General features: G+C 32.4%; 1 protein-coding gene across 1 annotated transcript in view; it reads left to right on the top strand.

Annotated features, from left to right (window-relative positions):
• Positions 1–18,551, top strand: part of Smp_094330 (putative abc transporter) — a gene marked incomplete at both ends in the record, with an annotated part of 54,640 nt that extends 36,089 nt beyond the window's left edge. Inside the window, 5 exons of the mRNA XM_018793795.1 lie at positions 2,635–3,069; positions 5,045–5,354; positions 13,842–14,341; positions 16,953–17,273; positions 18,418–18,551. Coding sequence (XP_018648272.1) covers positions 2,635–3,069; positions 5,045–5,354; positions 13,842–14,341; positions 16,953–17,273; positions 18,418–18,551 — 1,700 coding nt within the window. The remainder of the gene's footprint in view (positions 1–2,634; positions 3,070–5,044; positions 5,355–13,841; positions 14,342–16,952; positions 17,274–18,417) is intronic.
• Between the last annotated feature and the right edge of the window lie 5,717 nt (positions 18,552–24,268).

The following is a 24,268-nucleotide window of genomic DNA, read 5'->3' as shown; positions in this document are numbered from 1 at the left end:
TTTTTGGGATATTCTTGTGAATATCCTAACACCTCCCCTTGGAAAAAATTAATAGCGACGCAATCGTGGGTTTACCTGAAAGTTCTTTGGTTTTCTGCGTTTGCGTGCCGACCTCCTTCGAGGTAACGACCGAGAACTTGAAGAATGTTCTGCTTGATTAGATGACTGAGTTGCCTCCGTTGTAGGTATTGGCGGAAGTTGGAAAGTATCCAGTAATAAATCGAGTGGGATGCGTTTCGTAACTTCAACTTTTTCCTTGGATTCTCTTGGCCTTAGTTGATTATGGTGCCTGGTCCAGATTTCTTTGTTTACTCTGACCTCATACATGACCTTCCCCTGTCTCTTTGCGACTTCACCCTCTATCCATCTATCATACCCATGTCTATAGTCCCGCACATACACTTTTGCGCCAACTTCGTAAGGAATTCGGGTATTCTTCATGTGAGGACTCTGCTGGGCTACTCGCCTGGGTGTCATTGCACTATGAATTGTTCGTAGCTTTCGTCCAGGCTGGAGGAGTTCGATGAATCGATTTTGGAGGTCTGTAGCATGCTGTTGTGTAGTAGCAGGAGTTTGTACTTGATTACAGATAGTGCTGATAGGAAGATTGGCAAGACCAAGTTCTTCGAACCAATCTAAACCCAGAAGGTTGAGAGGAGATTTGGTGATGTAGCACGTTCCGTTGAAGGTTGTATCTCTGAACGAAATACAGCAGTTAAGTTCACCATGAAGGCGGAGATGACCACCACATGCACTAACGGCTGTCTGCGAAGATGGTTTGATGGGAGGTTGACCCAAGGTTCGCCAAGTTTCTTTTGACAGAATAGTGATATCTGATGCAGTGTCCAACTGCAATCGAACTGGCTGACCATTGATTGAGAGGGTTAGAAATTTGCGTCGCGTGGCGGCATGAGTGTGAAAGACTGCTGCTAAACTCCTTGATGAGGGAAGCTGCTTTTTAGTATAACGACGTTGCGTCTGTGCATTTCGACGACTATTGGGTCGATGGGATTGACAAAAACCGCTTTTGTGACCAACTTTATGACAGCGATCGCACACCTGCTGTTTGAATGGACAAACTTTCACATAATGCCAGGCTCCACAGTGCCAACATGGAGAGGGGGGCTTCTTGTGAACCGGTCTGGAGTGATTAGAGAAAGAAGGAGCACTGGCTTTCGTAGGACCACAGGTTGTTGATCTCGGAGATTTGTTCTGACGTTGGACAGCGTGAACTTCGCAACCACCCTGGCCCCCAGATTGGACCAAAGTGGTGTCACGCTGCAGGTTGACTATGCGTTGATACTCGTCGGCGATTGCATTAAGTGTCAGCGTAGGGTCTTGTTCAAGGCGGTTCAGCAATCGAGTTCTGATGTCGGAGAATTTGGGTGACTGAAGACTACATATGAATACGAGGGATTTGAATTGGTCGTCGGTAAGGGATTTGAGCTTGAACCGTTCGCACTCACGGTTGACAATGCCAACATGGGTTAAGAAGTCATCGGACTCGTTCATGACCAGTTTTAAACAGCGATAACGCGTATTGAAAAGTGAATGATGGTCACCAAAAAGTTGACTGAGAGTTTGAACAGTGGCATCGAAGGAACGGTCTCGTGGGTTCTGCGGTAGAATGTAGTTGCAATACTTATCAAGCTCTGATGGACCAAGTTTTCGAAGGAGAAGACGCACCTTCCACGAATCATCTCTGTCAGCAAGGTCGACTTTAAAAAGATCTTCATAACGTCTGAACCAGGTATCAAATGTAATATTGGCATCAGGATCATAAAGAAACTCTGAAATACCACTAGTAATACCGTCGACTGATTGAGGGATTGTTGGTGTACATGAGACTCGAGAAGAGATCTGCGTCTGAGTAAGCATCTCCATCAGCTTCAGCTGTTGCTTGAACAATTCTTCTAATTTAACTGGATCCATAGCTAGTCAGCAACTTGTTTGCAAAATCTCCGTCGCCAAATTGTTATAATGCGAAATATAGCGTATTGCGATAGGACTACGCGAAATTCTACCGATTGACCAAATTCAGATATCCTAGTTCGACCCCAATACTGTTCCCCAACTCCAATAAATCAGAACACGGCCGTTAAATGAGAATTGTTTATGGGGTCAGCAGCAGAACAAAAATGGTTTACAGACAAGGCATATTTATACAGTTACGATGACTATTAACAGTAACCAATGGAAAGGAAGGACACGTGAAGGTTATAATTAGGACGACTCAAAATTGACCAATAGGGAAACGACACATGAAAGTCATAGTTAGGACACTGTAAATAATGGCCAATAGGAAATAACATGCGAATTATGTGAAGAGTCTGAAAACATACCATTTACATTCGAGATAATTTTTGGGATATTCTTGTGAATATCCTAACAATAATCTACTAGACAATCACTTCCGATTAGATGTAATAGACATGAAACTCCCTGTTAATTTTGTCTCTCTCCAAAAAATAAAGCAAAATTTCCGTTAACTACATTGCATGGTTGTAAGCCTGATGTAACTGTGTCTACACAATCATGATAATCTTCATCTACACATATTATGGTACTATATTTATCTTTGATTTTAAATAGAAAAATCACTACGTTTTTTTACCTTATGTATTTTTTATACAGCAGATTCTGATCGTACTTCGCTACCATCAATTCATGCATCAACTTACTTTAACAATCTGTTTACTTCTCATCTTTGTCAAATTGATCCAATTTATGGAAGCTTATTTTCAGAATTATGCAATGAGTCTGCTTCTGTCGATGTTAATTCTACGATGAATGATTTAGATTTGTTAATGTTACGATCTGAATTGGTTAATCGTATTGTGAAATATTTAACAAATGGTAAAAATGTCTATGCATTTCCGATTGGATCATGTCTTCTTGGATCATCGAAAAATAGTTCAACTAATGTAAATAAAATGCAAAAATCTCTAACTACAGATTGTACTAATGCAACATCAAATTTATCTTCAACCAATATAAATAACGCAAATCAGTCAGTTCAAGGAATGACAGACCAGAATGCTAGTTATTCAGATGGGATTAGTTGTTCAGGTAACTTTTCATTAGTCTGAAAACAAACAAATTAGTCATATTGTCAAGTGTTTTTAAGTTTTTTGTTGTTGTAATAGATTTGGGTCATGGGACTAGGGCTTTATATTCCATAAACAAAAAAAGATGACTGGAAATTTTAGACTGTTATTATCATTTGACAAAAGTGATCAGTTCTCAATGTAGACACGAAGACGTGAATATCCTCCAATGTAAATGCAACCGAATTATTGGAGTATATCACCTAATAAACTGTTATCAGAAAACTAGTTAAGTGAAACGAATTTTTCCTATCAGTAAAATAAAATACATTTATAAAATGAACTAAACACAAAAATAGACACAATAAGATGTCATTTAATGCATAAACGATCAGGAGATTCAACTTCCTTTAGTCACGAGCAAATAAAATTAATACCTGACTATCAGGTCTGTTACTTGACACAAAATTTTTTCTTGTAAACGGATTTTCAAAAACTGAGAATAATCGTTATACTTTACAATCGAAACAGTAATTGATTCAAAGCATTAAACCTTTTTTTGTAGATACAACTCTTTGTAAATGTAAATTTTTAGGTGTTTCAAAAATAATTCATCCTTTTCTATGTATCTAAATTAAGTATGTTCTAACAGGGACTATTCTTGTCACAGATTATCTTTTCAGTTTCTATGTAACTCTAGTTAGTCGAAATGTATGAAACGGAATATATTTTCGTAAAAGTACTTATCCTAGCATACATTTAATTGGAGTTGACTTAATAAAATTGTCTCTGTGATTTTATTTTGAAACTAAATGCATTCAAATCATAAAGTGTAAGGACGGCTCGTCGGTAGACTCTAGAAAGCCTTAAGAATCCCAGGAAGAGCCACAGACATTCCATCCAATCACTGCTAGGGGAATGTTCTAGAATGTCGACGTATAGCTTCTCCATTGGATGGATTAGAATGACCCCTATGTGCATATTGGTTGACCAAAATGATGATTTACATTCAGCCAAAAAACTATAAATACACTAGATTTCTGTACTATATTTTGACACTGATTTGGGGAATAAACTTCCTACTTACTAGTCTTTGTCTTCTCTTTTGCGACGTTGCGGGTTCTATCGTTCAAGTAATCTAGTAGTTCGCGGCATATTAAGAATCAAAGGTCTAGATATAACATAAAGTAATATTTCAAGACAGAAAATTGAAATAGTTTAGTCGATTTAAACTTATCCGACAAACTCTAAGAATTATTGATACCCGTTGAATACACATTTCTTTCACTCTTAGATATCTTACTTTATGGTTGAATATATCGTTCTCAATGTTATGCTCTTTTTTATTTATTTATGATCTCTATTATAAAAAAATGCTCATTTGATTTATGTAATAAATAGTCTGTGTTGATACTCAAAGTATATAGCTCAGTAAAGAAATACTATTTTCATTAATATATACATTGCTTTTTATATGAACTTACGTAGAAAGTGTAGCCGCTAAAGAATAGTGATAGTGTAGTGAACAAGAACTCAGGTGGAGGAAACGAACTTAATGTTTAATACACAGAGACTTGGTGAAATATGACAATCATACATTAAATACATCATTTGAACAGATTCTTTGTGTTTTCTTTTACATACTCTACTGTTCCTATAATTCTGTCGTTATTTCGATTGCTCTCCGATTTCCCTCGTGTTCTCTTCATCCCAATCTTCTACTGGCAGGCATTCTACTTCCAATTGTTGCTACTTACTACTTATATTTGTCAGCATACGTAGCGTACATTGCAATTGCAGCTGTACAAATAGAAGAAATTATTAAACTTGTACATACTAATGAATAAACAATTCAATATTTCTCAGTCATCCTTTGAAGTAATGAAGAGAAAATGAAACACAGGTTCATTCAATATCTTTAGCTTATCAGTTATATAACCTTTAACAAAATTTTCTCATTAAAATTTTATATTTTTCTTTATGCTTATATTCTTTAGGTAATAATAATATTCAGAATGAAGAAATGGTTATTCCATTCATTTTAAATGTTCGCCTTGGCAATTGTTCAACATTAACTTATCCTGGCTTATTGACAACTGTTCCAACACAAATTAAATCTCAACACCAACAACAGACTAGTCGATCATTTACTGCCGATTCATCTCATTCATTTAATACATATACAGTGGTAGCTAATACAAGTACCACTGACTTAGATTTTAAAACACCTAGTGATCCAGAACAATCTTATACTAAACGTAATATTAGTCCTGAATCAGCTTCACATAATACAATCATAGCACCAAGGTAATGTACAGTTTTAATAAGTGTATATTCTTGTTAAATAATTTGGTATTATCATATAATTTCCTTGTATTGATAATTCTGTATGTAAAGCTTTACGGTAACTATTACTATGGCGACATAAATATTGCTGGATTTTGTGATTACTTGAATTTTTGTCATCAATACACTTAGTTTTTGATTTCAAATGTAGGTAATTAAAATTTGCTAGCATAACTTTCAAGATATATCTATATTTCGTAGAAATGATCGTTAAATTGTTCTGTTTCCTGAAATTAATGGACTCTAGATTCTATCTACGCTTCTCCATCTACTAAACGATGAATATTCTATACCTTTTAGAGGTTATCGAGTTGTAATTATATCAGGATCAAATGTACCTATTGAACTTTTCTTGATTTCACTCTTTTCACGTAATATCTTTATTTAATTATGTAATCCATATAAACTAGGCACATTAGTTTGATTTTTACCAAGTAATTAATTTTTAGTCGAGCAGATATCCATATAATGAGGAATCTGGTTCAAATGGAAACAGATCACATCATCATGACGATAGGTAAATAATAAAAGACAGAAGACTCGAAATTAAGTACACTGTTGGTAGTTGGAAATTAGAAATAAAATAAATGAATTAACCTCAGTGAATAAAATAGGATTTCATAGAACTTCATTTAAGTTTTTCAAAGTGGTAAAACGAATACATCTGCACGAGCGCAATCGGTTTTATAAAACCCACTATTTAATTGTGAATTTCATTCATGATAAACAAATATACATATTTTTTGTATCTCACGATGTGTAAGCTAGATGGAACCAAAGAGGCTTTTGGTGTATATGTGCTGCAATTCTGTCAATCAAAAATCTATCAGGACTAATCAGATCGGCAACTGAAACCTACACAAAACTATTGAGTCAATCAAGTCAAGAAATATTTCATTTTACCTTCAACTTTGACGATTGTTCAACACATGTCTTCTATTCATACTTTTGCTATTTAGTTATTAAGTTACCAATATTTGCGGGTCAATTAGATAGTGCTTCAGAATGTTCTGTTTCTCATTTAAATGGATTATTATTTTAGTGAACTACTGATCCGGTTTTTATAACCGTAATTCCATTTGCTGCTTAGTTTCTTCGATATAATCTTGTTTTAGGGCGTCAGTATATTTTTGCTTATGAAGTTGATTAGTTTTTGTGTTAAGGCACATTATTTAGAAGTTTACTTAGCTGCTACTATTATGACTTACGACCTCTCATTAATACCACGTGACAAAACCACTAATCAGATTATCGATTTTTATGACTTTTTTTCTTAGCCAAACAATGACACGCCAAACAGCACTATTAGTTTTGACTCACTGCTATGTCCTTATTGATCCTCGACCGAGTAGATTCTCTCGCTATCCTGTCCGTTGTTCCAGAACAAAATAATCAGCCACCACTAATATGAATATCATATCTTAAACATACGTTAATTTTTAGACAGACAAACCCGACTTCATCACATCATAAAATGAAAAACAACAATTATGCGTGACCAAGGCTTGTAGTGGCTATGAGTTGGTGAGACTGCGAATAATAAGTTCGCAATAGATTAAGAATATTTGATCATATAATAGTAGTTAGTGGGTCAAATGAAAGCCTATGATAAAAGGAATATACATGTATATAATAATCTAGTTAGTTAATAATTATACAGTAATAATATAGATAATAATAATTCATAAATTAATCCTGACCGTTTCCATGGATTTAGTCTTCATCAGATATAACAATTACAGTAATTTATATGACTTGGTTTTCATTCCGTAGATAAAGTGATAATGAATTAATTGTTTACAATGTTTGAGATTCAAGATATACCATTGCATGAATCAAACAAATTGTTCTCTCATATCTTCTTTTATCGTTGTTTCCTTTCTGTCGACCTTTTTTCATATAGTATTACTTTACTCTATTTTCACTTTGAAAGTAAATTTCGACCGTAAGAAAACATTTGTCTAACTAATGGATTTTCTTTAATTTTCATTTTTTGCTTTTCTTATTCTTACCATTTTTCTTCCTTTTACACTTTTACACTTATAATTAATTTAGTTTCAGTAGTTGTTTGCTTTCTATGTTAAGTTCATGGATTATTTTTTTCATTTTAGACTTTCTTTTCTGTTTTTCTTTTCTGAAATCATATTGGAAATGTTCGAATGTTCTGATCTGTAATTATAAACCAACTAAGTCAGATCATTTTTTCTATACTAGTTTTTTAAATTTTTATTTGGCTGTACTTTATTTTATTTACTTTTTTCAACCCTAGATTGTTACTTCATTTTTCTATTGAAAATGAATCATTCTTATTATTCTTATCACCATCACTGAATTAACTACTTCTATGAATTCCGTGTTCATCTTGTTGTGCTAACGAGGTATGACAACTTGGACCGATGCATATGTGTGCCTGGTTTTACGTTGTAGCTGACTGACTGACTTTTATGTATGATTAACATTACCTTGATGTTAAGATTTATGGTGGAGTTTAAGTGCAATCATTTCTTTCTTCATAGTTATCTTTTTCAGAAAATTTAGCTAACCAGCTTTTAAATACGTTCTTTAATGTAAAGCAAGATTTGTGTACAACATCGAAAACAAAGTCATATTTATTATGATTAATACCAGCTTGTAAATCTGAAGATGGTAACATATTGAATGTTTAGTGGAAGAAACTAACAGGAGAAATGAAGACGTAGATATACACACTGAGCAGTGTTATGTTTACCGTTATTCGATTTAATGGATTATAGAAAAAACGGGAAAGTAGTATATTTTAGAAAGTTAAATACATTTTTGCAATCATATGGCCATATAATTTGCATATAAAGAGTTGCCAGGATCATCTTGCAGGAATGTGATTTTTTTATCGAAATAAATCATTTTCACAGATAACTTATTCACTTACAAACTTTATTATCAACATGATGTGAAACAATCACATATAAAAAGCTTTAGCATTCCTATGAGATTTTAAAGAACCTAGAATTTGGTTCGACTGGGTTTCGTGTTTTGTCTTATTGAATAAAGGTCACCAATAGTGAAACATACACACATTCATAATTACTTACCTAGCTAGCTGTTTAGAAACTTAATTTCATCAATGCTCTCCACAGATCTCTCACAAATAATGTTATATAGCATGTTAGCTAAACAATTCGATCCGTAAAACTTATTATTCCAAAGAGTATTCTGTATTACGATTTTTTTTGCCATTGTTAAATTTGTTTTTTCATCTGATGTCTGTTCCTGCATTAAACTTGTAGAGAAAAATACTGTCATCTAAGTATGGAAAAAGTAGTTTGTAATCTATAAGTTACTATTACTTTTTAGTTTGTATGACAGTGTAGTTAGCTTTCGTTTAATTAGCATTCACTATCAAATGTTTTTCTGTATTATTTACTAAGATAATAAGTAGTCGTTATTTAAATAATTCTAGTCAACTATATATTAAACAACAGTTTTTATTGATTTTTATGTTGGTTCACCTTATGGCATAATCCTGACAAAGATTTCAACTAGTCTGTAAACAAATACCTTTATTAAAAACTTACTCGCTTTTTTATACACAACGTTGTTATTGAATCTATTGTGATATTATCTATCTGTTTATATTTTTATATATATTGAGTCATAAATTGTTCACTTCAAAAATAATAATGATGTAAGAATACTGATACTGAAACCATGATGTCATAAGTTGTTAATTTGATCAATCTCAAACGAAATCTTCTCCAACCAACGTTGCACTGCAAGTTAGTCTATAGTTAACCATACGTGTTCCAGCAAATTGAGTCAATGATTCACAGCCTCAACAAACAGTTTACCATTTTTAACTTGGCACCATATGTCCAGCTTCAGCATTGGTTTGTTGGTTGTCACACGATCAGTAAGCAATCCTTAAAAAACATAGGTGATCAAATACTCGTAACCTATCAATATTTTCCACTTTCATAAGTCACACTTCACAGCGATGTGTAAAACATCATGAGTGCCTAAGCAGTAGACTCTTTCTTTAATAGACAAATATATCTCGCCTACGCCCATAGGTGACGGAAGTTGTCAATAGGCAATTAACCGTTTTAAGATCTTATGGAGTTTCCGTTAACCATCAACCTGCAGAGCTGACGAGACTCTGAATGTGAGATATTCACGCTGCTCAACTTCTTCATTTTCTCTCATTTAATTACACATCAACCCAAATAAGTCCTGAATCAATATTTGCCATTTAGAAAGAAACTCTACCTAGACATTATCGAGCTCAGAAGACTTTAAATTTTTCCGGCGCCCTTACCGAAGAGAGCTGTTTAATCTTAGTATCCTCAGTCATCAAATAGTTCATCAAGTAAGAGATCGATCCCTGAAAGTTTATGTAAAAAGTGTTGCTACTATTAATACTGTTTTCATGAGGAGACTTCCCAGTTCTTATATCAGTTCTCTTTTTTTAATTTGATTATTTCACCCTGATCATTTTAAAATTGTTTCTTCTTATCGATATTCATTTGTCATATATTATTGTTGTTACTGTTTATTTTTTATCTCTCCATTTATTGTTTATATGACTAGAATACGTCGAAATTTTTCACTATCATTTCGTTCACATAAAACATTACTTAAAAGAAAATCTTCGTGGGGAAATGGATCTTTTAGAACTAATAACAACAGGAGTAGTGCTAGTAGTAGTAACATTGCTACTACACTTTTATCTGATATGCTACCCGGGTACATTAAATATTTACATTCTATACTGTATACAATAATAATAAATACCATATCTCTAACCAGTACACTTTGCGCCTTGGTTTTAAGCTTTTTATTTATCTGAACTACAAACAGTATATTCACACAACGCTTGTGTTGTCATGAAGTTAACAAAGGTTTTGTTTCTGTATTTATGTGTGTCATTTATAGTATTTTTTTCATTCGATTTTCAACTATGTTAGATAATTTATTTTCCACTAATTTTCCATTCATTTGTCTAATACCTTGCTAGAATAATCAATTTTAGTCTAATTTCTGCACGTAATATTTTCAACGTTATGATGTTTACCGTTAACTCGGCTTTATTTTGTTTTGCTTTTTTTCTCAAATGTGGTTTACATCAGTTTATTTTCTTCTAACTATAGAGAATTCAAGTAAACAACGTATCGTTCGTGGTGTATATGAGAAATATGCTTATTATGTGTACATATAAACACCTATTAAAATAAGCTATCTGTTTTTATCTTTTATGAAAATTTTCTTCACATATAATCTTATCATAAAATAAACTGGTTATTAAGCTGGAATAATAAGAACAATAGATACCAATAAAAAGCCTACAGTTCAATCTGTTAATCAGTTTCCGAACGTGAAGAAATATAAAGCAATTATCACCTTATTATTCTGTGTATCTTTACTTTGACTTATCATTAGTGAACAAGATCATTCAATTTGATTAACACATTAATTGACTTTTTATTGTAAAATGATGTACAATTTTAACTACAACTCAAAAATGTGTGAAAATTCCTTCGTATGTTGGAACTATGGGGGCATGTGTGTGTGTATAGCAGTTGAAAGTTCTCATGTTTTAGAGACTAATATGTATTCTTATGTGAATATAAAATCACAAACCGATCAAAGTTGGACAATCTTTGAAAACCTGGAGACACTGGACGACCGTTTCGTTATAGTATGAAACTCAGCGTTGCACATCGGCGACCCCACAAGTGAGGATGAGACCCGTGACCTTCGGTCTCGCACGAAGACGCTTAACCTCCAGACAACTGAACTGGCACCCAGTGGTGTTAATGTTTAACTACAATCAATCCACAATATTGCGCGACCATCTTCCAGTATCTTCGATGGGTAACTGCCTCACACCCAACACGGATTAGATCCACTGATCACAGCTTCTCACTAGAACTCAGGAGTTTTCCTTTTGAAGCTGGTCACCAGTAAGCTGAGCTCATGATAATTGTCATTATGGGGTTGTGGAGATTGTTGATTAACAATGAAATCACGAGTCGATTATTATCTCCGTAACCATGGTTTATGTGACATGTTTCCGTCATCATTTTTGTCTGCAAATTAAATAATAATATTAAGTAAAGTTTATTTATTTAAACACATAAATATTGATACAAAGGGGCACCGAATACATATGAGCCACATAAATCTCATTTGATTTGTGTGAGGTCTGTGATACTGCCCGGGTGCCCAAACCGAAACAGGTGGTTTTCTTAGGGGACCACACCCGGAGCCTCTGACCTAAAGATCTGATCCACAAGGCAGTGGAGCATCGTAAGGAGATACAGTCCTATGGTAACCGGTGACCAATGATTGATTCATACGCAATTTGTTCTTTCAGGATACTGGAGCCCATGTGCACCATTGGTTCGGAATCAAGGTTTTCCAACTCCCCTAGGTGGAATTTTCGTGTCCACCGACCCGGTTAAAGCACCGGACATTCGCTTTTCGTCCTCTCAATTTCGTAAACAACAGTAATGCCACGACAAGGCAGTGAGCAGGACTTCCCTGATAGTGGTTGTATACGCGTAGCCATGTGAGAGCATTTCGTGTGGGAGAGCGGACTCTCCCCACTCTCGGCCGTACCAGGGCATTTGGGGCATATTAAGTAAAGATCTGTTTCAGATAGTTAGAGATAATTGCTATGAAAACCATGGACCAGAGTTTCACACTTGATACTAATCATGCAGAATCATCTTCATTCATGATTGATATAATACCATCGTAGGAATTTGAATTTTTTTACGATGTATCGTATTTAAGTGTCTTTTTGATAATTATTTCCTATCACTAAATAATCAACGACAATAACCTTAATTTCAAATGATTCGATTGAATGGCCTTTTTGGAAACTTGATAAATAGAATACGGTTAACACATTTCTAATAAACAATTAAAAAGGATAAGATTGATTAAAATAAATTCTCGAAAATGATTGTTGATGTAACTTATTTACCAAGCATGCGTTAATGTACGCAACTTGACCCCACATCTTGTATCAGTATGTGTGCTATCAGTAATTCGATTACTTAAACTGAAGTATGTGTGCATCTCAGGGAGAGGTCAAATGTATGATCTATTAGTTAAAAGTCAAATGCTTCAACCATTGAATTCTAATTTTTATTATGAAAATCAATAGTCGAAGTTTATTGTATTTATTGGTAGTGTGCAAATTTAAAAAACTAATAAAATCATCATATGTTTACTTTTAATTTTGGCATAATATTTATTTTATCTGACTTAGTTACCAAATGGAAACAAAGTCATTGTGTCAATGTGTGTTTGTGTCTGTGAAATTAAGTTCTGCTTAATTAATTAGCTGTTTCTTTCGTGTCTTTGTTGTGTTTTTTTGTATGGTGCATAACGTATTTTTCATATTTTCACATATCTATAGAATATGTGTTTTATGCAGTTGTACCAGTTATTGTTATACATTTTTACACGTTTTCTCATTCAAACATCTAGAAAGGTTTAAATATTTTACAGAGTAATAATACATCAGTCTTTTATTCCGAAGAAAATTACCTAAATATACGTATAGTTGCATCTTAATAAAACAATTAGGGCTATAGAAATGCCTTTAATTTGTGGGGTTGTTTATTCTCTCTCTATTTATAACAATTCATTTTATTAAAAGTTTAACCATGTAATCATTCAAGGTTTCCAATCATAGTATTTACAGTTAATTCTAAATATTCTATCTTCATTTACTTAATTCAGACTAATGAAAAGAATGCTATATATTGATTACATGTTTTTCATCTTTAAATTTTTGTATTATTGCTCATGTAAACAAAGTTTATTACTTTTGATTGAAAAGGGAAATGAAGCTGATTGCAGGAATTCATTCATATTATACACTAGATATAATTCTATCGTATTGTTACACATAGATTGATTGAAATGTTTTCTGATTATTTTGTATGTTATTCAATAGTTTATTTCATACAGAGAAAAAGATTTTGTTGTGTTCATCAAATTAACTTTCTATTCCAACGGCCACATTGTGGCTTGGCCGATAAAATTTTACCAGTGCCGACAATTAGATAAGGTCGACATTAATTATTACCTAATGGAACAATTAAAGCATGTCACCAACATTGTTTTTTGTAAAATACTTAACTCGTTCTTGTAGCCGCTAATATCTTTACTAATACGATATATTTTTTTCGCCTCACTTTCTATCCATGTTGCTTTTAATCATAATATATGTATACAGCTTTTTAACAATATGCAACTGATATTCTTTTTTCTTTAATATGAATTAACTATGTTTGGCTTTGCTGCTTTTTATTACAAAAATTTTTAAATTAATCTACTCAGTACTTCATAATGAGCATTAATGCAATTCTAACAATGAATTTTAATATTAATTTATACTTCTTTTCAACTTACTATCAACTACTCCACTTACTAATATAATTTTGGCAAATATAGATCACATTCTTCTGCTCAAAGAAGCGGTCAGTCACCAGTATTCGGTTCCGATCAACGCCTTTGGGATATTCAAATAGAGTACTGGTCGATACCAAACCAGACTACAACAATAAATAGCAATAATCAAAGTAGTCAAATTACTTCAATGTCATCGTCGTTTTCATCCGCGAATTGTGCTTCAAATAATATCACTAATAATAGTGTTCTTTCTTGTCCTACAAGTCCACCAAGTACAACATCGGACCCTGTGTTACCGCCACGACGTTCTACTGTAAAAACTATATCTCCTGGTTTAGTCGTCACGATAGATTCATCATCCAATACAACTGGTTCTGTGTTATCTTCGCCACATCGCAATGTTGACATATTTAATTATGGTATGGAATCTCATTCCAACAGTTTAGTTTATTCACCTAATCGTCATGCACAATGCAATTTAAACCAAACACATACTCAACACCTCGCTCTTGGATTATGGACAAAGGAAAAGAAACAAAAAAGTAGGCGTTTACAGATTTAAAATGAATATTTTATTATATGTACATATACATAATCAAAATTTTTTTCTTTTTTCTCATCTACAATAACCGATTGTAGATTTCCGAATTATAACTCAATATTAAGGTGTTCGATTCAATAGTAAATAAGTTCTATAAGCAGAGATAATGTTGGCTAGCAGTGGAATCCAGGACGTGCAATTCGTCTTATTTTGGAACTCATCAGCTGGATGTACGCGCGTCCTGGATTTCACTACGAGCCACCATCCATCTTTGGTTATTATGTTTCTTGTATTTTCCATCGGCTATAATTATGACTTATTGTTGGTTTCCGTTTTATTTCTTATACTCACGCTAAGTTTCTTCTCATGATTATTGTATTCAATTAATTTATTATTTAGTTTAGAAGAAATCCGTAGAATTACTTTATGATTATAAATCAATCAGTGGTTATTTTGAATAAATCATGTGTATTCGAATATGTAGAGCAATAGTTCAGTGTTTAAACGTTTCTACTTTCAGCTAGTAAGTTCCAGGTTCAAACCCACTGTACCTACTACGGTTTTAGCAACCGAACAGTATGATTAGCCTCTAAACTTAAAATATAGCTCTAAGCCACACACATGAATCTTAACCTTAAAATGAGTGTAGTATAACACTGTACATGAATATGATCTCAGAAATATAATTACACTCACTGTGATTTACTCATTCATTTGCTCTCAGCACATGTTTATATAGTCAAACTATCAGATGTCCGATGGCTTTTGAATAACTCATTTCAATGTTTGACAAATGCCAGAACTGATAAAATACTTGAATTTACAACTATTTACGGATTCATCTATGTTTACTGTATACTTCAGTTTCTATTGAACTATACTTCAGTCATGTTTAATATGTATAACTAACCAATAACACATTTAGCAATTATCCTTTTAAGACACCCTAACAATAATAAGTTCTCTTCCTCAAAAAAACTAACTTGTCATTTGGAAATTAACTTGAGACCAATCAATAATACATTACTAATTTATGGATTAATGAATATTCTTCACCTCTTTATGAGATTGATATATTTATATATTTCAAGAAATCTGGTTTGTCTTGACATATATGTTCAGCATTCGAGTTAGTATTAAAGTATTAAAAGTAATCAATCTTAAGGAAATATGAGGATTCATTTTATTTTGCAGAAAGTGCATTAATCTAACTTTCTCATGAATTATATTCAAAGAATAATAAATTTTCTTTTTGGTGGAGTTTTGTTCTCTGAGCTGGATGGTTTGGTCGCGGAGCTTTAATCGTTATTCTAAACGACATCATCAGCGCAAACTTCAGGTCGAAATAAAGTATTCAAATTTCTTCATATACAGCTCACGACTTGTCCTGTAGACCTCAATCTTGATTGGTTATTGCTGACCTTTAACTTGTCATTGTCTACTTTATTTTGATTGTATCTACAATTGGTTTGATTCTTTGTCCTATATTTGTCCATGATTCTTCTTGAATGTTACGGTAAGTTTTTCAAGTCTAGCATGAACAAGGAAAAATCTAAATAAACAATTTCATACGAAACTTTTGAAGGAAACAGAAAAGTGGAAAGATGCACATACTATTTGCCTTATCTAACGTTCCACGAGTTCTGTAGTGATAAAAGTTCCATAAACTTTCACACGATCTTTTATTATTGTTTGTCAGAACAATTGACTCATTTTGTCCTTCCTCCTTAGTTAAGCTTACCCTGAACTTTTTAAATTTATTTTGTAGAATTTATAGAAATATTACTTAATTAGTGTATCTTTAAGTAGTATTATTTCAACTTTTTTTATGACCTTAACCAAATGAAAAAAAGAAGGTCCAGTCATTTCACTACGTATATTTATCCTTTCTAATGGTAATTTTTACCTGACTCTTTTGACTAATATTAAAAGAAGAAATATTACATAACTCGTCCATTTTTCTGACTAAATGAGAGAATTCCCCACTTTTCATTCAATTATTACTTTTCACTGCAATGTTTATTATCAAATTAGTTTACTGATTACTGGTACAAATCTATGATAGATATATTCACTGTACTTTTAGTTAAAAATGCTACAGATTGTTTGGATAAATTGAAATACCTCTGAAAATTTTAAACAGAAACCCCTGGTGTTCTTGACACATTATTCATTTATTCATATATAACCTCTTCTGTGGCTCATTTCGTATGTCCTCTTTTGTAACACCCATTCGATTCAGTGTTTAACAATAAATATTTATTATAACTCTTTAGAAGTCTTCTTTGCTATTGTAATCGTCTCTAATCGTTGTAAAATGGAACTTCTTATAAGTCGTCCAGCTTCAACAAGCTTCATTTGACAACAATAACTGTAACAGCTAAACCCTATTTTCATTGAAAACGTAAAATTTATAAATTAAAATATTGATATTCTTTGCAGTTAAAACACATCAACTTTTGTTTTCTTGTTTTTAAAAACAGATATCATTGTCTAATTACCAGTTTTATTGTATTTCTTTGTTTGTTCTAATATTGTATACAGAATTTATTTTCATTCGATAAAACTTAATCAATTTTCATTGTGTTTCTCAACTTTTTCAAAAATTTCAGTTATGCTTATCGGTCGTAAAGGTAAAGAACTTAATTGTCGTTATGAGTTGATTACTGGTATTCAACGTCTTTTATGTACTGGACGTTGTTGTAATCTCCATAATACCAGTTCAACTAATAGTACCGAACGTTCAAAAGATACAGAATCCAGTCATCATCATTCTTCATCAGCCGGCTTAATAACAGATTCAAACGTTCTGTGCTCTCCAGATTATAAAACTTCAAGTACAATATCTGCATTAGGCTTAGCGTTGACTGGTGGTAATGCTAGTAATTGTGGTTTTTCAGGGTTTACTGGGAACAATAATCATATGATGAGAGGTTAGTTAATTTTGTTGTTGTCGTTGTTGTAATAATTACATGATAAACAAACAAGATAAAATTTGAACACATTAACATAAAAGATCCGGTTTCTTCGTTCTTGATATAAATTTATTATACTGAATAATTTATCCCTAGATTTTCATACGCATGGTTCCTTTTACTATCCTAAAGAGAGCAAAAACAAAAATTGGTGCAGAATAATATGAATTCATTTTATTTCGTTAGGTTCTCATCAGCTGCTTACAACTTATAATCGACGTTGTTACAAATATTGACATACTTATCAATATGAAAATGAATCGAGATCAATATGCGTATCATGATGTAGCGAAGATTCCAATGTAGTTTAAAAGGCCAGAAAATTTTTTGTCTCAGATAAATAAATAAAGTGTAAGAGAAGATCCGAAACGTCGAATTAGTGACCAGAAACCATAGAGTTAACAAACATTAAATTGTTCAGTGAAGCAACTAAAAACTGATTAACGGTACTAAAGATACAAGTTGAAGTCAGTCAATTATGAATGAAAGAGAAACGACAATGATGTAATCAGAACTTCGGGAAGAGTTGAATGAATATTGAATTTGTATACACACATGAATTACTGACCTCCTAATTAAGTAGTATATGGTTGCATTTCATTTTTAAGATCAAATTATACGAATTAATTGTGTAATTAAAAGTCTACTTCTTAATCAATGGTTAGAATTTTTGAAAATAATTCGCCTTTGATTCATCGAACTAGTTCATGGCATAGTCATCTATTGAACCGTATTGTGTAATATATAATTTTGCAGTATGAAAAGCTACTCGGTTTATCTATTTGTACCACTTCTTATCATATATCATATCAATCATAGTTTTCAATTTGCTTTAATAATATACGTAAGTAACTTAATTTTACGTTATATAATTTGGATTCTTAATATTCAACTATTAACTCTGACGTAACTGGTATTAGTACTGGATTTGTTATTGAACTATTGATTATTTGCTTACTATAGACAAAATATTTTGAAGCATAAAGTAGTTACACAAGTAATTTTGTGTCGATATTTTTTCGTGTTTTCGGTGCATACAAATATCTAAAATCCACTACCGCTGTTTCATCATCGTTATCGTTGTGTTTTCTTATTCTTACAGTTTGGATAGATGGTGTTGAATGGACCGATTTAAAATTTTTTCAAATCACTCCTGTTTGGCGTACACATGTCAAATGTTTTCCAGTTGTTTTATTGAATACTAATCAGGTGGATACAGCAACTCTAGTCAAATAAAAATAACCATAAGTTTTATTCCGACACGTTTAGTGAGGTTGATCTGGTGAAAAAAAGTAGAAAACCGAATGTATAGTCTATGTATTTGTTCTGTATATGCTTGTATTGTTTTTGCATCTTTTCTAAAAGTTCTCTTTTCCTCTAGCATTTTTTTGTTTATTCTTGAATTCTAATGCCAAATACTAAACTCAATCATAGCAGTGAATAATAATAATAATAATAATAATAAGTGTAAGAATAATGATAACTAATTCAATGCATTTATCAGTGGTATTATTTTATTCATATTTATGTGTGTTTTTCATTTCGCCACATTTATTTTTTGCTTTCATAATCACTGTCTTCCAGATTATGTTGTTTGAATAGATTTTATTTTGTTTGTCTGTTTATAAGATAGATATCCATCCTTCTCATATATTGTAAGATGCAAGTCGTTTTTGTTTCTGTCTATCCATTTTCGGTATCTGATTACAGTACTATTTGAAATAAATTCTATCTATTCCTTCTATTTACTTGTTACTCAATGTCTTTAGACATTTTTTTCAATTTTATTGCAACCAACTATCTTACTTTCTGTTAATTTCATCATGAAGTATAAATTAATTTCCCTATTCAATGTCTGTTTTCTGTCAATCCAAATCAGAATGCTTGTTTCTTTTTTTTTCAAATCCAACTTGAGATGTTTTTACCCCATCGTCAGGTAGTTTATATATCTGTACACATATATAACGTTTTCGGTTATTGTGTTATGTTTATTGGCCAGTCTGTATGTCCCACTTTCTTTATTGTTAATTCTCTGGTTAATCACGATTATTTATAGTTTTACACATATTTTGTTTTGCTTTTCTAAGGAAAAACTTTTAACCTATGAATGCTTTTTTCTTCCATATATATATCGCAGATATAAGTACACATCGTTTTGTCTTTCACATTCTGCTTCAGAAATTATTGTTACCGCAAATTATTGTGACACTGATCCAAAGTTTTATTTGTCAAATCAACAACAAAAAATTAATGGACTGTATATCATATCTTTTACAAGTATCAGTTGTATCATGTACGTGTCAAATAAAATTAGGTTTTTTTTCTTTGGTAGTCTTCACAAATGAATTGCTTTGTTTTTTGTCAAGCAGAACCTTGATAACATAGAAAAGGCTTTCTGAAACTAATTGACAAGATTTCATATGCTTTTTATTATTCTGTGTAATATTATTTTTTATCTAGTTTCATGCTTCGTTGTTTTGGCTAACATTATGTCTGTCAATATCAATGATATTTTAAAGGTTTTCTTTTTATTTATTTAGGATCAATATTTATTATCATTATTGATTTTGTCTGCCATGGCTATTTTGTTTTATATGAACTTGTTTCTTACGACCGCAACATTCTTATCTATACGCTTTGTGTTCAATGTTGACTGTGTTCACCTCAAAAAGATGATCGGTATGTTTATATATATATGGAGAGAGAGAGCATCTCATTAACTTGCTTTTTGTCCCTTCCACAGTCTCTTGTATGTATATCTTTTACATGATTTTTCAATGGATATTTATCTTTACACTTGGTCAACTCATATTTGGTTATTTAAAAACGAAAGTGTAATTTCAATAATTATTTTTAAATTTATAATTCTAATAAGGATTATTGTTGTCCAAATAAAATCATTCTCAGTATTTGAAAAAGAAATAAATTGTTTAATTATAATTTTTATCAGAAGGGGTTTTTGTGGAGATTTAGTATTTTCATAGTTAGACATAAGCACCATCCGATGCTGGCTCAGTGGTCTATCGGTTAAGTGCTCTGGCGCGAGACTGGTAGGTTCTGGGTTCGAATCTCGCGAGGCGAGGTCGTGGATGTACACTGCTGAGGAGTTCCGTAATAGGACGAAACGGCCGTCCAGTGCTTTCAGGTTTTCCCTGGTGGGCTAGCTTCAATCGACTCACGCTTTCAATTATGAAAATCATTATAATTTATTGCCTAATAAAATTAAGTATTCGATACACAAATCTAATCTTTAAAAAGCTTAAGCATTTCTACATTCAAAATGGGGAATTTACATATTTTTATCAACTTAACTAATAAGTCAGCTAGTTATAACTAGCTGACATCTGTTGTATGATGTAAAGTAAAAATAAACTTTTTTTCTGCGATTTTATCAGATCTGATTACATAATCAGTTATAAATAGATTAGGACTTGGCACCGAATTCTATAGGTAAGAGTTGGTATGACCATGAAGAGAAAATTATCAAGCTAAGAGTCAAATAGATTGCAAATATTACTTGTATCAATGATAGAAGAGGTGTCAAAAATTGAATATAGTTCAGGAAAAGAAAACAATAGAAGCAACTAATAAGAATGATGAAATAGTATTGCTGAGGGGTTACTTTGCACATCGTCGTGTGCCTAATTCTGCTTCTAATATTTATTGCATTTGAACGAGTTCGCTGTATTCCCTGGTTCCACTTCTGTATCAGCTGTGACCATTATAGTGCGTGCTGGGAAATTACCAAATGTTGAAAGAAAACATATACAAATACCTTTTTCAGATTGTCAAAAATGCATACAGTAGTTACGAAGTATCTGAAATTGAGCTCCAGTTGAGGAAAAAGTCCAGTATACTTAGTTGTCCTAACTAATTCATTCTTAAAATCATCCAAATGTTAGTTGACTCAGTGATGATTCTTATTACAATAAAAACAGACAGTTGGTGTGATGATCCCAAAGCAGTACACCAAGGTGAGAACGAGCTCGGTAAATAGTGGAGACTTGTAGAGTAGGTAGCAAATATATACCTTGTGGTAAATTCCACAATCACTCCCAGTTCGTAATGCCTAACGCTTTAAATTTTGTATGGCTAGACACATTAAGTCTGCGTGTTGTCCTACTGTTCATTTCGCTACGTGAGATGAGTCTCTTAATCCGCATCTATGTAGTACGACAGACCATATACTTTACTATTTACAACCTTCAATAATTACTTCCTTATTCGAAAACTGTGTTTAATGATTCTTTCCATTTCATTGTTGACACTAAGTGTCACATCTAATACTGAAGTCGAAAATGTACTAACTAATCGAACCTACCAAAGTATGTGACTTCAATTAGCAATACATCTTAATACATGATTCAACGAAAAAACTTCTAAAGTCATGATGTTCCTGATTTTGTTAACTGGAAATTCGTGCGGTTTCCCCACATGTAACGCTAGTTGGAATCATTACCTCCCTAATCACATATTCATTGTTTTTTTGAATAAGTAAATACTTATCCTATCCATTAGGACGATTTATATTTACTATGACTAATACGCTAAATTCTCTTTCAGTTAACTATTACTCCATTTCAATATAGTCCAGAATTACTTATTTATGCTCAGAGGCCCGAAGATTCCTGATTCACCTGTTGTCAGAATATGCAAAACCAGGAAGCAAATAAAAAGATTTATGGAGCAAAATATTACACGCGAATCATTAATCATAACTAAAACCGAAGCAACAGGGTACAGTTAAAATCATGTGTGTATATGTTCAACCGATCGGTAAATAAAGTGAATATTCTTCAAAAGTTTAATTAATTATTCAAGAATATAAGATATGACGCTACTACAATGCAATCAAAGATAAAGTGAATTTGTGAATGACTGAGAGAAATCAATACATTGTATCATAATAAATAAGCAAATAATTAAATTTGATACTCAATTTTAACTTATTTCAATATGCAGGGGAAAAACTTCCCATCTTAGTGAATTTCGAATGAACTCTCCTCACATTCGTACTCAGAATGTCGGATAGCATACCATAAAGATAATCATGATGATTAAAGTAAATAATGATCGGATCCTTCAGAAATTGTGAAACCTAAAAGATACTAGAATTAAATTTCTGATCAATGTCGTATAATTACGAAATACTATGTATCTCACTAACTTATTGGAGATTCATGCACTTAGCGGGTATCTACACTTCATTTTATGTTATGGTCTGAACAAGCCTGGCCATTAAAAACATCAATATTTTAAGTGGTCAGGTGGCGCAACACCTCACTTTATCTTTGTTCGTCTGTCCACCTAAGCGAAACCTTGAAATATAAGTCTCTAAAACACTTTTGAATTGTTCAATTAAATAAAAGATACAGACGAAGTTAAAGAGGATCTATGTTTTATTAGCATCATCAATGAAGTCAACAGACGTGAACACTACATAGACATTTAAAGTGAATGCAGTGGGGTAAAGACTAAACTTGAAAATAAGTGACTGAAAATTTAGTTCTTCAACCCATCACAATCAGTCATTTGATAATAACCTAATGATATCAGTAGGCCTTTTTAGTTACACGAATATAGACGAGAAATAATATCGAATGTGAGGGTGGTAGGTGACACAGCTCTTTTAGTCTTAACATTATAAACTGAGTTGACTGAACATAATCCTACAGTTCCAACTCTCGTCAAAATAACAACTTACATTTTAACGTTAAGATAAAAAGATACACCAGTTAATCAACAATAAAAATGACTTTCAAAAACTGACAGGCTCAATAAATGACATCCATTTGTAAAGTCCCCGTTAACAGGAAAAGACAAAATGCTGATCGAGATCTATTAGATCCATAAAATGGTGTAAATAATTTTAAAGTGTTCATGGGAAAAAGGGTAAACAAACGGAACAACAGAGAGTTAATAACATTATAAGCGGGAGAAATGAAAGAGTGACAATGCAGAAAAATCAGAAAATATTTCATCCAAATTTGTACAAAATAACTCGAAAGAGAGCATCTAAAACATTGTCCTAAAGAATGAAACTCACCTATACAATAGCCACATAGAATAGGAATACAAATTTATTTTTAGTTTATACAACTCAATGATAAACCTGCATATACAGTGCGGAAAGTGACTGACACGAGAATTCTTTGCTACGCTTCCTTAGCAAGGTAAGGTTGCAATCTTTTATAATTAATTAGGAAATGTGAAATGATTTCTTACATATCCATCTACTCAGAAATTATCATTAACGCTTTAAAATTTTATTACAAGCATAAATCCTAAGAGGTATTTTGAAGTAATCTATTTTAATTAATTATAAAACCCCTTAGTTCTACCAGCTAATGTTAACTTGATCAAATTTTCTTACCATACTTCGCACTCCCATAGGATTATACACTTCGAGCAGAGGAACAGTTCGAAACGCACAAAAATTACTCCCATAAATATGAATGGAAAAATTCACAATACTTAACTGTTCTAAACCAAACATTGTGTGGAATTTTAATTTAACACTCCTCAAAAGTTTTACATTGAGTTAGGGCACAATAGGTCTCTCACTATACTAGAAGCATTACGGCGAGATTATAATTTATGGACGATCTCTGAATGAATATTCAGTGGCCTTGAGGAATTTCAGTGAATCAGCAAAGTCAATATAAAGAATATATTATACAAAACCAAAAAAATTAGTGAATATACTTCCTTAACATGGTTCAAAAACTTTTCAAGGTTATAAAGAGGTTCTGCGATTCTGAAATTGCCATATGTACGATACAGGAACTCATCCATGTGATTTCATAATAGTCGACCTCTGAAGCCAGGATAAGGTTGTAAAAATTTTAGCCTTGACCACATTGCTTCTTTATAATTTGTGTACTCCAGTGGTAGTGTCTACAGAATGCCGCTTGTGGACAACGACAAGATGCATGTAACCAAGTCTATAAAAG

This window comes from Schistosoma mansoni, chromosome 1 (assembly GCF_000237925.1).
Source record: "Schistosoma mansoni strain Puerto Rico chromosome 1, complete genome".
Taxonomy (NCBI): Eukaryota; Metazoa; Platyhelminthes; class Trematoda; order Strigeidida; family Schistosomatidae; genus Schistosoma; species Schistosoma mansoni.
Note: the sequence above shows the minus strand (reverse complement) of the source record. Positions and strands in the feature narration are given on the sequence as shown.